We start from the raw sequence: 13,454 nt of genomic DNA, 5'->3' as shown, positions 1-13,454 counted from the left end.
TCTCTCAGCCAAAGCCAGTTATTTCCTCTCTGGTAAGTATTGACCTCACCTCACCTCTTTCTCAACTTTCTGAATACAGGATGAAAGAAGAAAGCAGACAGTCTCCCTGCTGCAGGTGCCACGCTGCTTCCACTTCCAGTTACTTGGAGGATCCCCTTCTTTCCAGCCTACAGAAGTAGAGTCATCTTATCCTTTTCCCTGCTTTTATATCTCCCACTTATGTTGAATGTGATTCAGAAACACACTAGGCACAAAGTGCTAGGATAACTCTGATAGGCAATTCAGGATTCACAGGCAAGAGAATAAGAAAAGAATATGGTGTGTGTGTGTGTGTGTGTGTGTGTGTGTGTGTGTGTATGTGTTTTCAGCGAGTTATCTTTCCCCTTCAGGAAGTATCTTTCCACTTAAGGAAGTATCTTTTCCCTGAAGGAAATATCTTTCAACATCTGTGAGCCAGGCACTGTGCAAGTCTCTGGAACCACCCATGAACAAGATAGGTTTGGTGCCGTCAGGAGGTGCCATGGTAACAGCTCAAAGGAGATGGAAGAGTTGTCTCACCCCGTCTCTTCTCCTAATTTGGCTCAGAAGCAAGACACACTAGAATCTTTGAGCACTGGCCAGGATGCTCCCACCCTCTCAACAACACTGGGAGAGGACTTGCTTCGTGACTTTCCATGTAAATCTAAACAATCTATTCTTTTAGTTCTTTTACAGAATTTCCTGAAAAAAAAAAAGTAAAATACTTTTGTGGATATGTATGCATTAAAACATAAATAATTTCCAGGAAGGAAAGGAAGACTCGTTCTCTTTGAACAACTTCTGCATTTTTTTGGTACTTTGATTACTACTCTCTTAAAAACAGTATTCCAGATTTCCTCACTTTCCCATTCTGATACTTTTGCCTAAACATCCTCACTAAGGACTAATCCCACCCCCATACAAAAGAAGGTACAATTCCCTCCTCTCCTAGACTTTCTTTCATTCTAATATGTAAGCCTTACCCTTTCCCCTAGCCTGAGAAAAAGACACCACTGAGCTTCATTTCAGGAAAGAGGAAGTATGACCTAAAAGGAACTGGTGGGGGGGTCATTTTCCTTCAACCCTACCGTTCTAATTGCTTCTTACAACTTTAACTCTGAATCACCTCTAACCTCCTTCCTAATACTGCTCTCCACGATTCTCTTTTTTCTCTCTGATTCTCTTGTCATTACAGATGAAGGCTTCTTTAGTGATATACTACACTGTATTGCATGATTCCTATACTAGCCCATTCAAAGAGCTCCTGCTTTTAAGTCTAACCTTCATCTCTCAGGCAGTAGCTCTAGCCCATTTCCTCTCATTCAAGTAAAAACAATACCCGTGCCTGTCTCTCTGCAACGTCTATCCTGTGCTTTCTTCGCATTTGTCTTTTAGGTTGCAACAGGATCTTCCCCCCTGTGCAGCAATTGAAGCTGAGATAGGATTGCTACCACCCTTCTAGTCACAAGCATGTGTTTGTGATACAGTTTTTCCTATAAGTCAGCTGGGCAACTGCTCGGCTGGCTGCCTGCTGAGCAGCCTGGTACCAAGGAAGAGATGAGAGTCACACACAGTAACTATGCTGTTCCCTCAGCTTTCATTGAATGCAGGTTCATTCAAAGTAGAACATCGATATATATTAATACCCTACTCACACTCTAATAATGTAAGAGAAATATAACATACATGCACAGATCAATCAATGGGGAATAATGAACCCAAGTCCCAGTCTCAGTCTGGAGGTCTGGGGTATAGCACATTGGGCAAAGGAGTCATCAGCGTCTGGCAAGGAAGCATCTCTGGAGCAGGTGGGCAGCAGGGCAGGTGAAGTCCTCAGTCCAGCAGGGCAGATGCCAAGGGAGGTCAGTGTGGTATGGAGCAACCCTCTGGTGTGTGGAGCTCAGCTGTCTCAGCAGTGGTCTAGGACTTGCCTCAGTTATATCTTGATAGTATGTACTCATCCCACTGGTATGTACTCATCCTTCTGGGGTTTTTTGATAAATGTCTTGGCACCCCTAATGCCAAGTGGGAAATTCGCCCAGGAGCCTAGGGGCAATACATGGCTGTTCTGCTTGATACCCCTGCTGGCAAGTGTGAAATTGCCCCAGCAGCTTATCTATGAGTGGTCCCACTCTGCAGACACAGCCACTGTGACCATGTGTGCAGATACCTTCGGTGTGTTTCCTTGCTAGAGTTGCCTGCTCTGACCATGTGGGCAGCTATGTCTCCTTGCCAGATGTCTTCACTCTGACTTAGGTAATTTTCCTCTTGAACCAAAGTGTCATGGCTAACAGGCATTTTAGTTGACAAAAGTGACTCCACTTTGTTTTATACACTTTATGCTATCTTAATCAGTCTTATGCCATTTTGGTCCTCTCTTCACACTTCTCCACAAAATAACGAAAGGAAAGCACGGCCAAGGCCTAACCGAACTCAGGAACCCATGCGGAGCCCTGGACGAGTGCTGGACAATTCCCTTGGGCCCCCTAGAGCCACGCCCAGCGCCGAGGTTGAGGAATACAAGGGTAGGAGGACTACAACTTCCAACGGGCCGAGCATCCCCGCCCCGTCTCCGCAGCTCCGCCCCCCCACTCTCCATTGGCCCTCGGGATGGAGGTGGGGAATTAGATGGGAGGTGGCCACAGGGCTGCCGCCGGCGTTTGTACCCTCCTCGGCTTCCGTAGAGGAAGTCGCGCGGACTTGTATTTGAGGTTTTGGTGCTCCCCCCCCTTCCCCTTCCCCGGGGTTCGGGGGTGACATTGCACCGCGCCCCTTACGGGGTCGCGTCGCCACCCCACGCGGACTCTCCAGCTGGCGCGCTCCTCCGATCTGCCTCCCCTGGCCAGGCCTCCACCCCGCCCCCAGCTGCCAAGCAATGGGGGCCGCAGTGTTTTTCGGATGCACTTTTGTCGCTTTCGGCCCGGCCTTTGCGCTTTTCTTGATCACTGTGGCCGGGGATCCGCTTCGTGTCATCATCCTGGTCGCAGGGTAAGTAGGGGTCGGGGAGACTTAGGAGGGCACCGAAGAGAGGAATCCGGAAGGGACTGGAGGAACTGGGGCAATCCTGGGAGCCTGAGTTGGAGAGACAAGTCGGAGGTGAAGATTGGAAAGGGTTGAGTCAGTCAGGGGTTTGGGTGATTTCCCATATTCCGAGGTTGGTTTCCGCCTTCCAGGGATCGCACAGATTCCTTCTATACTTCTTCCGGCGACGTCAGAGGAGGCCCAAGGCCAAGACTCGGGAGGGGGCCCCAAAGGAGGATCCAGGAATGGATACCTCGCTCTACTATGTTCAGACATTCTGTCATTGCTCTGCAGACTCTTGAGTCAATTTATGCCGTATCCCCTGTGTCCGGAACCCTATAGATTCCCTTGGTGGAAACATATCTTATCTGCTCCATGTCTCCCTGACCATCCGGAAGTTTAACTTCCACTTTTCATGCTTCAGCCTTGGTTGATTCCTCTCCTTGATTTCTCCGGCTGCCTCTACCTTTGCCTAACTGCCCCTGTTTTTCCTCAGGGCATTTTTCTGGTTGGTCTCTCTGCTCTTGGCCTCTGTGGTCTGGTTCATCTTGGTCCATGTAACCGACCCGTCAGATGCCCAACTCCAGTATGGCCTCCTGATTTTTGGTGCTGCGGTCTCCGTCCTTCTACAAGAGGTGTTCCGCTTTGCCTACTACAAGCTGCTTAAGTAAGAAGATGGATGTTCCGGAGGGGAGAGAATTGCGCTATGAGAAGTGGGGCAGCCCCTGGGTGGTGGTTTGGAAAAGGAGGCACTAAGGGAGGATGTTAGAGGGAAAGGAGTATTCCTGCTTTCCCTCATGTTTCCCCCACCCCACCTCACCCCACCTCACCCCAGGAAGGCAGATGAGGGGTTAGCATCGCTGAGTGAGGACGGAAGATCACCCATCTCCATCCGCCAGATGGCCTATGGTGAGCCAAGGGAGAGGGACTGGAGGAGGGTGTTGGACACCTGCCTCTCCCAGGGAAGTCTGTAAACATCCACGTATTCTAAGCGGCTACTTGTTTCCTTCATATCTGACTTCCGAGGAGAGGTGGTCTGGAGGGAGAGTAGGTGTGGGGGAACTGTGGCTGGGAACGGGGAGGAATCATTGGTAATCAGGCTATAGTGATCTCTGACATTGATGAGACCCTCCCTCCCCCCAGTTTCTGGTCTTTCCTTCGGTATCATCAGTGGTGTCTTCTCTGTTATCAATATTTTGGCCGATGCACTTGGGCCAGGTGTGGTTGGGATCCATGGAGATTCACCCTATTACTTCCTGACCTCAGGTAAGACCCACTTTCTATTTTCCCTTCATGCCCTACTCATCCCTGGCCCTGATCTTATTTATTGGCCTTCCCTGGGAGATTTCTGTGGCTCAGTATCTTAGGAGGCTGGGAGAAGACAGGGATGTATCTCTTCCCCATCTCCCTTCCTGCAGCTTTTCTGACAGCAGCCATCATCCTGCTCCATACCTTTTGGGGAGTTGTGTTCTTTGATGCCTGTGAGAGGAGACGGTACTGGACTTTGGGCCTGGTGGTTGGGAGTCACCTACTGACATCAGGACTGGTGAGTCCTGGGATGGGGGCCTGAGTCAAAAAAGAATTTAATGGTGAGTTGGATGGAGGGGAAATATATCTCCACTTCTAAACATTTAAGACCTACTGTGGGAGAAGGTAGAAAGGTGAGTCTTTAGAGGTCTCTCAGTCACCTCAGCATCAATTACGTAACCTTCTGTGGGGATGGTCTGAGAAGGAGTTTGAATGGATTGGTCAAACTGTAATGCAGATGGCCTGAGGTAAGCAAGAGTGGCAGACACTTCTGAGGAAGCTGAAAATCAGACGTCCCTTTAACCTCAATCTGTTGGCGCTCTGAAGGGAAGGCCTGGGGGATTTGAGCGAGAAAGCTGGGGGAGGTGTGGGTCAGAGGCACAGAGGGCGTGGGGATTAGGCAGAAGGAGAATCTAACTTCTTTTCTACTGTTATTCCCAACCCCAGACATTCCTGAACCCATGGTACGAGGCCAGCCTGCTGCCCATCTATGCAGTCACTGTGTCCATGGGGCTCTGGGCCTTCATTACAGCTGGAGGGTCCCTCCGAAGTATCCAGCGCAGCCTCTCGTGTAAGGACTGACTACTTGGACTGATCACCTGACAGATCCCACCTGTGTGCCCACTGCCCATGACTGAGCCCAGCCCCAGCCAGGGTCCATTGTTCACCATTCTCTGTCTCCTCGTCGGTCTGTCCCACCACCTTCAGGGTTTTGCTTTGTCCACCGGTGACCTTTAGGCTTTACCAGGAGCAGCCTGGGTTCAGCCAGTCAGTGACTGGTGGGTTTGCATCTGCACTTATCCCCACCATCTGGGGACCCCCTTGTTATCCAGGACCTTCCATGTGTCAGTGCTCTGCTTTCGCCCTGCCCAAGACTCACCTCCCTTCCCCTCTGCAGGCCGACGGCAGGAGGACAGTCAGGTGATGGTGTATTCTGCCCTGCGCATCCCACCCGAGGATTGAGGGAACCTGGGGGGGGACCCCTGTGCCTGGGGTGCTCCCTGATCTCCTCGCTCTGTATTTCTCCATCTCCAGTTCTGGACAGTGCAGGTTGCCAAGAAAAGGGGCCTAGCTTAGCCATTGCCATGAAGATGAAATTAATGGAGGCTCAAGGGGAGATGCGCTCTGAGTTTCCCAGTATCCCTTCCCTGGACTGGACATCTTGGTTTTTTTCTCAGGTCTGAGGGGAACCATTTTTGGTGTGATAAAGATCCAAAACTGCCTTTTTCTTTTCTTTTCTTCCCCTCTTTTCTTTGAGAAGAGGAGGGAGGAGGTATGTTGGACTTCTAACCTCCTCGGACTATTTTTCCACTCCTCAAATTGCCCCTTATGCTTGGGCTCCTATCTGCCCCGCCTTCCCCAGTGTCCTGGGCCTGGAGAGGAAGGAAGTGCATGTTTGGGAACTGGTATAACTGGAACTAATGTTTTAACCTCCTTGACCACCAGCATCCCTCCTCTCCCCAAGGTGAAGTGGAGGGTGCTGCGGTGCGCTGGCCCGCTCCAGAGCTGCAGTGCCACTGGAGGAGTCAGCCTACCGTGACGTCACAGGGAAGGAGGGCAGATTTTTTTCTAGTTTTTAATTGGGAGTGTGTGTGGGGGGTGAGGTGGGAGGTTTTCTATAAACTGTATCATTTTCTGCTGAGGATGGCGTGTCCCATCCTTTTATTCAAGGTGATTGTGATTTTGACTAATAAAAAGGACTTTATAATTGTAGAGGAATGTGCCTTTTAAGGAAAGGTATAACATGTTAGTGGAGATTTCTGTCCTCATGTCTCTTAGCCAAACTTCTTCCTAATTTGGTACCTCTGATCCCTTCCTAGCTGAAGTTTGGTGCAAGGGCAGAAACCTGGGCTGGTGCTGTAACATGTCAGAAACTCGGGGTTAAGCATTTTTCAGGGTCCCCCCTTCCAGGGTTGGGGTAAAAGAAGTTACTCACCCATGTTGCTTCTTCCCTATGCTTTGCCCACCTCTGTCCCCTGAGGGACTAAGGAACTCTCCGACTCTCAAAAGCCCCACAGGTAAAGCCAGATGTGGGTCAGAGACTTAATTTCCAAATATATTGAGCAAAAATACAACCCCCCCCTCAAAGAAACAACCCTTTTTCCTGAGGGGATATTGCCCATATCTAGGCAAAGGGACAGAAAGGAGAGGGGGTGGGGGACTTTGGGGAGCACCCCCAACGTCCCCTACAATTAAGCACAGTCTGCGTTACCGACGGAGGGGCATCTGGCGATCTCCCATGTGTTTTGAGAGACTGAAGCCTCGGCTGTTCTTGCTTGAATGAGAACCCGTCCATGATTGGAGGAAGGAGGGGTGTCTGCCTGCTACTTCTACAGTATTTGTGGCCAGTCTCTGCACCCCGTTCTGGAAGCTCCCTGACAGGTGTGATGGGAAGGCATCTGTGATGTCCCAGGGGGAGTCTATGCCTCAGTGACTGGTGCCGAGGTGAAGACCACGCTCTTCTGGTTTCCCAACACCTTCTTCCTGGAAGGGGGAGAGGTTCGTGGATATGACTGTGCCATTCTAGGCGAGACAGCCAAGAAGTGGGATAGAATGGTTTTCAGGAGAAAAGGGACTAGAAGCATGGGAAGCAGCCTCACCGAATCTTCCTAGCGATGAGATAAACAACCAGCAGAAGGCAGAGACAGCCAACCAAGATCCCCACTCCCAGGCTCAGCATTTCACCTGGGAGAGCGAGATGGAAGGTGTCAGCCTAGGACTAACGAACCTAGATATTGAGCCCTTCCCTTGCTCGCTGAGGAGCTCCCCTGCCGGTCCCCGCAAACTTGGGTAGGGTTGTCTTACCTGTGGTATATGCGGATTCCGCTGTAAGGGAAGAAAACTTGGGTCAGTGGCTCTTTAGAACCCCATCCCAGCTGGGAGCAGCACACTGTGCCTCTATACCTGGGGGAAGTCACCTGGCTACTTGGGGTTGGGGAGTGGGTCCCAGTCCCCGTGAGTCCTGGAAACCCTTACCCTCCCTCTTAGCTTTCTTTTCCTTCCCAGGAGCTCTGCAGTTCCTGCTCTTGAGACCCCCAGTCTCCCATCTCCTTTTCGGAGCTTTGAATGTAACTACCTTGGATGAAAGAAGCAAAGACCGTTCGCTGATTGAGAGGCTGGGGGGCTCGGAAGTTCTGCACCAGATGCTTAGAGGGCTCTTCTACTGTAGAGAACAATGTCTCCTGAAGCTTTTCCAGCTGGAAGAGAAGTGTCACTCAGGAGTGGGAAAGGGTCTGGGGTTACAGCCATGTCTCTGCTGCCTCACCTCTCCACTGCTCACCTGTTCCCTTGAAATCTGGGCCCTTCGACTGAAGACTGTCCAGAGCACACTCTGGTAGCAGGGGGGCGTGGTGAGCGAGCCATTGTAGCGGAAGAAGTGTACCAGCACTGGGGGGAGCAGCTCTCTCACGTTGAAGGGAGGCACCGAGGTGTTCTGATCTAGGGGAGAGTAGACCAGGATCACCTTCTCTCCATTGCACCCTAGCTTACTTAGGGCTCTCAGAGGCGAAACTTCTGGACACTAACTTACTCTCTCATCCCAGACCTCTTAGTCTTTTTTTTTTTTTGAAATTTCCCTGGTGTCTGTTCTGACTTTGTCCCAAGATTTTTAGGGCTCACCTTTATATCTGATTTCATGCAAGTGACTCAGAATGTGTTCATAAGCTGGATTCTTCATCTCACCCACCTGGAAGGGAAGGAAAGGGAGGAAGTTTGGCATGAGTCGTGTTTGGAGTAAGACATTCATGTAGAGAATAAATGGTCAGTGGTTGCTGACTCGCCATGGGAGGGAGAGCAATAACAGACATGGGTAGAATGGGACTGAAGGAGGCAGAGGGAGTGAAGTGAAGAGAGGCCTTGGGGGAAGTGGGTACCACTGACCTCAATGAGGATGCCCAAGACAGCCAGGCCCTGAGGCATCTGAGCAGCCTCACTCAAGCTGTTATAGGTATCAGAATCATAATGCACGATGTGGAGCTGAGGGGAAAGGTCATGGAAGCATTTAATGTTTCTCCACTCCCCCACCCCCACCCCCAGCACGCCCTAAATCTGGGTTGGCGTGATCTTTTAAGTATGACTTTTCCCAGTGTCCGGATCCTTTCCCCTGGCACCCACCATGCCTGTCACTGTGCCCCAGACTGAACTTTGCTCCCTGGTACCTCTGCAGCGCTGGCTTCACTGTTGATCTGGTGCTCTGACCCCTTCGGGGATCCTTTCTGACCCCAGTGCAGGTGGAGCTGGGCAGCTACATATTTCCGGGGAAGTCCCTCCAGATGCAGGGTAGGGGGCAGAGAGAGTTGCACTGTGAGGAAAAAAGCAAGCCAGGGTTGGTGGAGGAAAATGGACACATCCCTACCCCTGGGATGCCACCGATTCTTGGGAGACTTGGCTGGCCTTTTCCACTTCTTCCCACAGGCCACTGCTTTCCTAGCACATTTTTCTCAGTGAAGATCAAGTCAGCACTGTTACATTAATCCACCATAGAGCTTGGTCATAGACATTGAGTTCCCACTCTTGGCTACTGGAGCCTCATCCCCATCCTCACACCTCCAGATTTATAGAATTCAGAAGTTCAGAGAATGTTTCTTCCCCCTGACCTGTAAGGTTGCAACTGAAGCTCTCACCTCCTTGGAGCCTGGGCATTTTACCTGTGTGGCCATTGTTGCGCAGCTCCAAAGGCCTGGTTCCAGGCTGGTCGTATCCATGGGGCTGCAGAGGGAGCAACTCCGGGTCAAAAGTCACACTGTCTGTCTGGATATTGATGGGGGACTGGGCATTGCGTCCACACTCAGGGTAAGAAGCTGGCCAATGGTGTTGACCATGTGGGCCTGGTGGGGGTTACCACAGACATTTGTCCTGCCCTCCAGCCCCAGCCACCCTTCAGCAATCCCCCACCAAGCTAAACATCTGTGTGGAAGAGGAGAAATGAATTTTCCTTCCACCCCACTAGAGACCCCAGTTGTGTACGGCTGGGTGAGGTGGGAGTCCCTGCTGGAACTGATGCTTCAGTTCCCTCCAGCTCCCCCAAGGCAGTGATGATTCCCCAGCTTTCCTGGTAGATGGGGGATGCTGACTTTTACTTGTAGTTTGAGGACAAGAAAGCTGAATGAGAAGAGGGGCTAGATAGGATGCCTGCATACCCAGCCAGGGCAGGTTAGAGCAGAGCGGGAAAACTGGGGAATAAAATGATCCTAGAGAGGTAGGTCCCAGTGGGGCCTCCACCAAGTGGCCTTGGAATCCAGATCTGCTGACTTTCCTTCTGCTTTTTGCCCTCACCCTGGACCTTGTATTGACTCAAATTCGGTCAAATTATTTGTCAGAAGTTCAAAGGAATTGAGTCCCATCTCCATCAGGATCACCAACAATCCTGCCAGCCTCTTCCTCACTGCTGATCTCAAGTTCTGTCCCAATTTCAGATTCAGGTAGGGGGCAGAATTGATTAGAATAGAAAGAGCAGGGCAGTGAACTGGCAGCTAAATTCATGGTTCATTTTCCCTACCCAATTTCCTCTCCACTCCAACTCCCTCATCCCACAAACTGAGGATACAACTGGCTTTTCTGCTGAGTCAGGAGGTGTGGGATTTGATGGTTAGAACAGGGTCTAGGAGTTACATATGCAAAGTCTAGGGCGTGGGAAGGTGGAGGAGAAAAGGAGCTGGGGGCAAGAAGCTAAAGGAAACCATACGACATAAATCTTCCTGCCAGGTGAAGAGGTCCCAGTGTGAAAAGGGTGTAGGTAGGCGTTGGGTTCAGCTCTCACCCTCATATGTCCAGTGCTGACCTGCAAAGCAGAGTAATTTGAGTTACAGCCAGCGCAGCCTGGGGCAGGGCCCTCCCTTGGGCAATCTGTACCGCTCCACCTCCTGCGCCGCGCCCCGCCCCGCTCGGCTCTTTCTCCTCCCTCCACTCCACCACTTTCCGAAGGAAGCCCTGAAACTGGACACCTCGGTAGAAAGGTCGGGGGTCTATTTAAAAATCACCAGCCTGGCTGTGCTTGTACTTGCTGCGCAAAGGGGGAGGAGAAATGAAAAGAGATAAAGCCTGGAGACTAAAATTAACCCGGATCCAAGGGTGCAGTCCGCCCAGCCCTCACTTTCCTCCAGTCTGTGCCAAGGCGATCCAACGCTTGGGAGGTTGGGGTGAGGTGAGGGTGTGCGCAGGGGCTTGGAGGAGACAGATGGACGAGGGAGGGGAAACGGTTTCAGAGTGGGGGGCCGTGTTAATGAGGGCAGAAGGGCGATTATTCCTTTGCTTTGAAGCATTGCAGGAATCAAGGCACTGAGTCGGAAATGAGCATTTCACTTCCTCCTTGTAGTCCCAGTAAGTCTAAGGGAAAATGCCCCATCACCATGAGCCTCTGCTCCCTAGATTCCCAGATGGCTAGGGAAGGCGGGAGTCAGGCCAGGGTCCACTCTGCGTTGAGGGTGGTGGGTGGACACAAGCAGCCAGGCTGGCAGGGCCAGGATGAAAGTGGAGCATTGTGTGTGGAAGAGAGAGCTGCCAGCTGGGTCACATGCCAGGCTCTCCTGCAGGCCCATCTGGGGCTGAGGGACAGGGGTCTGCTGGCTCAGCCCTCCCTCAGGGCCAGACTGCTTCCAGGTTTACTCAAACTGCTAGAAACTTTGGAGAAAAATCCTAAATTCCTTCCTGTCTCCCTCTCCTATTCCCTTAAATTTCTCAGACTTCCAAGATATCACTGATCTCAATCTTGGGCTCTTCCACTAGCCCAGGGATTTTCAACCCTTTTCATCTCATGGCACACTAGACTAATTACTGAAATTCTGTGCTGCACCAAAAACTACAATTTTTGCCGATCTGACGACAAATAGGTATAATTTTGATTAGTTCACACTGATGGCTATTGTTATTTGGCTATTGTCTTTATTTATTTGATGATCTAAGGGAAAAGAGGTCCATGCTCCTGAATAAATAGTCAGGTGTTGCATATTTTAATGTGTTTTGCGGCTCACCGGTTGAAAGTCGCTGCACTAGCCCATCCCTTGGTTCAGACAACAGTGAAAAGCAGCCCAAGGAGGGCTGGAGGCAGCCTCTCGTTCACCAGGGCAGTGGGACATCCCAATGACTTGAATCCCTGCTCTGTGCAGGGACCACTTTGCTCCCCGACCCCACCAAACCCTCGGCACAGTACTTCTACATCTGTTCTTGGGGACTCTTTTTTCTATTCTTTTCTTTTTCCTCAGATGCAGTTTGCAGCTCTGTTTGGTTCCCCCATCCTCTCTGCATCCCACTTCTGCTCTCTAGACAACCCCCTTCACCCTGTTCTTCCCACAAATCTTAATTACACACCTACTGTGTGCTGGATACTGCTCAAGGCACGGGAACCACAAAAATGATGGATGGGGTCCTGGGAATGCTCCAGAACCACCTCAGCCTGTTCTCCCAAGAGTCCTTCCTCATCTCCTGGGAGCTCCTGAAAGTCCCTTGTAAACTGTAGAGGGTCCAACAATGTTGACTATTATTGCTACTGCTTGCAGAGAAAAACTGGGAAATTAGTCATTCCATAGACTCACAGGGAACCTTGGCCCTGATGGGGATCAGGGTCTGAGTCAGGCCAGCGGCAGCGGGTGCGCGTCTCTCTGCCATCAGTCCTTATTGTCTCACTCCATGGCTCTTTGGCTCCCTAATTGGAGGAGTTAGTAAATAAAGAAGGCCAGGAGCGCTGCCCGGGACTAGAGCTGTGGGGGGAAAGAGCTCTGGAGAGGGTCTGTAGCTTGCACAGAGATTCTGGAGTGTGTGTACGCATCCTGGCACCCCTCGCCCCCCCAAGCTTTCTCTCATACTCACTAACTTCAGGGCTGGAAAGGCAAAGGGAAGAGAAGAAAAGTGGTCTCTTTAGCACCCCTCTGCTTTTCTATCCCCTAGGCTTCCTTTTACCCTCCACCCCCTACCTTAAGCTTGCATAACATCATGTGGATATCAGCACAGACACACAGACATTCAGATGAACCTACCCCCGAATGCAGCCATGATCCAAATCACCTCTAGCAGGAGCATGAGGAGCGTCATGGTATCCTCCGAAGGAGAACAAGGTACTGGGATTTTGGAGACTAGAGGGTTGGGTCAGAGAGGGAGAGAGAGAGAGAGAGAATCTTGAAGTTCAATGTATTTATCTCTTTTTCCGCTTGCTGTCTTCTTGTCTCTGTGCACTTCTAGGCAGTGGGTTTTCAGTAGGGTGCTGTGGGTTTCAGGGTCCCCAGGACAAATCTTGCTGCTTTCTTTCTTTTATCTCCCTTTGCAGTCTTCACTCTACTTGCTGGCCAGAGACTTCACAATTGCCTCCTGCTTTTAAGGTGGCTCTGGACGGGTGTACGTGGGGAGGGGGGGCTGCCTGGGTTGCAGGCCAACAGCTCCTTAAATAGCCAATTAGGTATGCAGGATGGCCCTGCTCTGAGCCCCAGCTCGCAGCGGGCTTCACGGGAGCCTTGGCCCAGGCTCAGGAGCCCAGCTGGGGTGAGCTCTTCCTTCCTTCGCGTTCCACACAGACACTGTTCAGACTGGTGTCCTCTGAGGTGGGGGGTGGGGGAGCAGGGAAGTAAGGCTTTGGGGTCCAGTCCAGCCTGCTCAGGGACACCGGGTTCTCATTCCCCGGCAGCCTCCTCCGAGGAACAAGTCCCCCCGGTGGTGTGGGGCAGGTGGTGGGGGGACCTGTTCCCAGTGTCCTGCAGAATTTGAGCTGCCCTGGGATAGGAAGAGCCCAGAGTTAGGAGACGGTAATAAGCAGGAGTTGGGAGAGTCAGGGTAGGAAGTCAGGGACTAAAACCTGGGTTGTGGAAAATAAAGGAGAAGCGAGGCGAAGAGAACTTGTCTGGAGCGCCTGTCACCACTCCCTTCCCACGGTGAGGCCTAGGTCCACGTGCCTGTGTGGCCTT

General features: G+C 51.4%; 3 protein-coding genes across 5 annotated transcripts in view; 2 read left to right on the top strand and 1 right to left on the bottom strand.

The window, feature by feature from the left end:
• The first annotated feature begins 2,669 nt into the window (after nt 1–2,669).
• APH1A (aph-1 homolog A, gamma-secretase subunit) lies at nt 2,670–6,279 on the top strand. Its single transcript, XM_037168045.2, has 7 exons — nt 2,670–3,006; nt 3,536–3,706; nt 3,875–3,948; nt 4,183–4,305; nt 4,458–4,585; nt 5,014–5,137; nt 5,465–6,279. The coding sequence occupies exons 1-7, from the start codon at nt 2,894–2,896 to the stop codon at nt 5,527–5,529; spliced, it is 798 nt and encodes a 265-aa protein (XP_037023940.2). The 5' UTR covers nt 2,670–2,893; the 3' UTR covers nt 5,530–6,279.
• A 329-nt stretch (nt 6,280–6,608) lies between these two features.
• On the bottom strand, nt 6,609–12,618 carry CA14 (carbonic anhydrase 14). 3 transcript variants are annotated; one of them, XM_037168025.2, is made up of 11 exons: nt 12,537–12,618; nt 10,325–10,345; nt 9,213–9,392; nt 8,724–8,866; nt 8,446–8,541; nt 8,185–8,251; nt 7,847–8,004; nt 7,643–7,763; nt 7,372–7,392; nt 7,167–7,251; nt 6,609–7,050 (listed from the first exon to the last, which is right to left on the bottom strand). In XM_037168025.2, exons 1-11 carry the CDS (start codon nt 12,589–12,591, stop codon nt 6,987–6,989), a joined length of 1,011 nt encoding a protein of 336 aa, XP_037023920.2. In that variant the 5' UTR covers nt 12,592–12,618; the 3' UTR covers nt 6,609–6,986. The 3 variants fall into 3 exon arrangements, with proteins under 3 accessions (XP_037023920.2, XP_037023906.2, XP_053526067.1); XM_037168011.2 differs by lacking the exon at nt 12,537–12,618 and adding an exon at nt 12,096–12,183; XM_053670092.1 differs by lacking the exons at nt 8,446–8,541; nt 12,537–12,618 and adding an exon at nt 12,096–12,183.
• The window catches only part of ANP32E (acidic nuclear phosphoprotein 32 family member E), a 42,929-nt gene continuing 42,000 nt past the window's right edge, over nt 12,526–13,454 (top strand). Inside the window, exon 1 of the mRNA XM_037168081.2 lies at nt 12,526–12,614. The gene's annotated coding sequence lies outside the window, so the exon portion shown is untranslated. The remainder of the gene's footprint in view (nt 12,615–13,454) is intronic.

Source organism: Artibeus jamaicensis, unplaced genomic scaffold, assembly GCF_021234435.1.
Source record: "Artibeus jamaicensis isolate MK-2021 breed Jamaican fruit bat unplaced genomic scaffold, CSHL_Jam_final contig_1715, whole genome shotgun sequence".
Lineage (NCBI taxonomy): Eukaryota > Metazoa > Chordata > Mammalia > Chiroptera > Phyllostomidae > Artibeus > Artibeus jamaicensis.
Note: the sequence above shows the minus strand (reverse complement) of the source record. Positions and strands in the feature narration are given on the sequence as shown.

Excerpts from the sequence above, each read along its gene's own strand:
- APH1A (XM_037168045.2), top strand. The coding sequence starts at position 2,894 with ATGGGGGCCGCAGTGTTTTTCGGATGCACTTTTGTCGCTTTCGGCCCG. Across the intron at positions 3,949-4,182 it reads CATCCGCCAGATGGCCTATG|TTTCTGGTCTTTCCTTCGGT; the intron begins GTGAGCCAAGGG and ends CCCTCCCCCCAG. Across the intron at positions 4,306-4,457 it reads CTATTACTTCCTGACCTCAG|CTTTTCTGACAGCAGCCATC; the intron begins GTAAGACCCACT and ends CCCTTCCTGCAG.
- CA14 (XM_037168011.2), bottom strand. The coding sequence starts at position 12,168 with ATGGCAGAGAGACGCGCACCCGCTGCCGCTGGCCTGACTCAGACCCTG. Across the intron at positions 8,867-9,212 it reads GCGCAACAATGGCCACACAG|TGCAACTCTCTCTGCCCCCT; the intron begins GTAAAATGCCCA and ends TTTTCCTCACAG. Across the intron at positions 7,051-7,166 it reads CTCATCGCTAGGAAGATTCG|GAAGAAGGTGTTGGGAAACC; the intron begins GTGAGGCTGCTT and ends TCCCCCTTCCAG.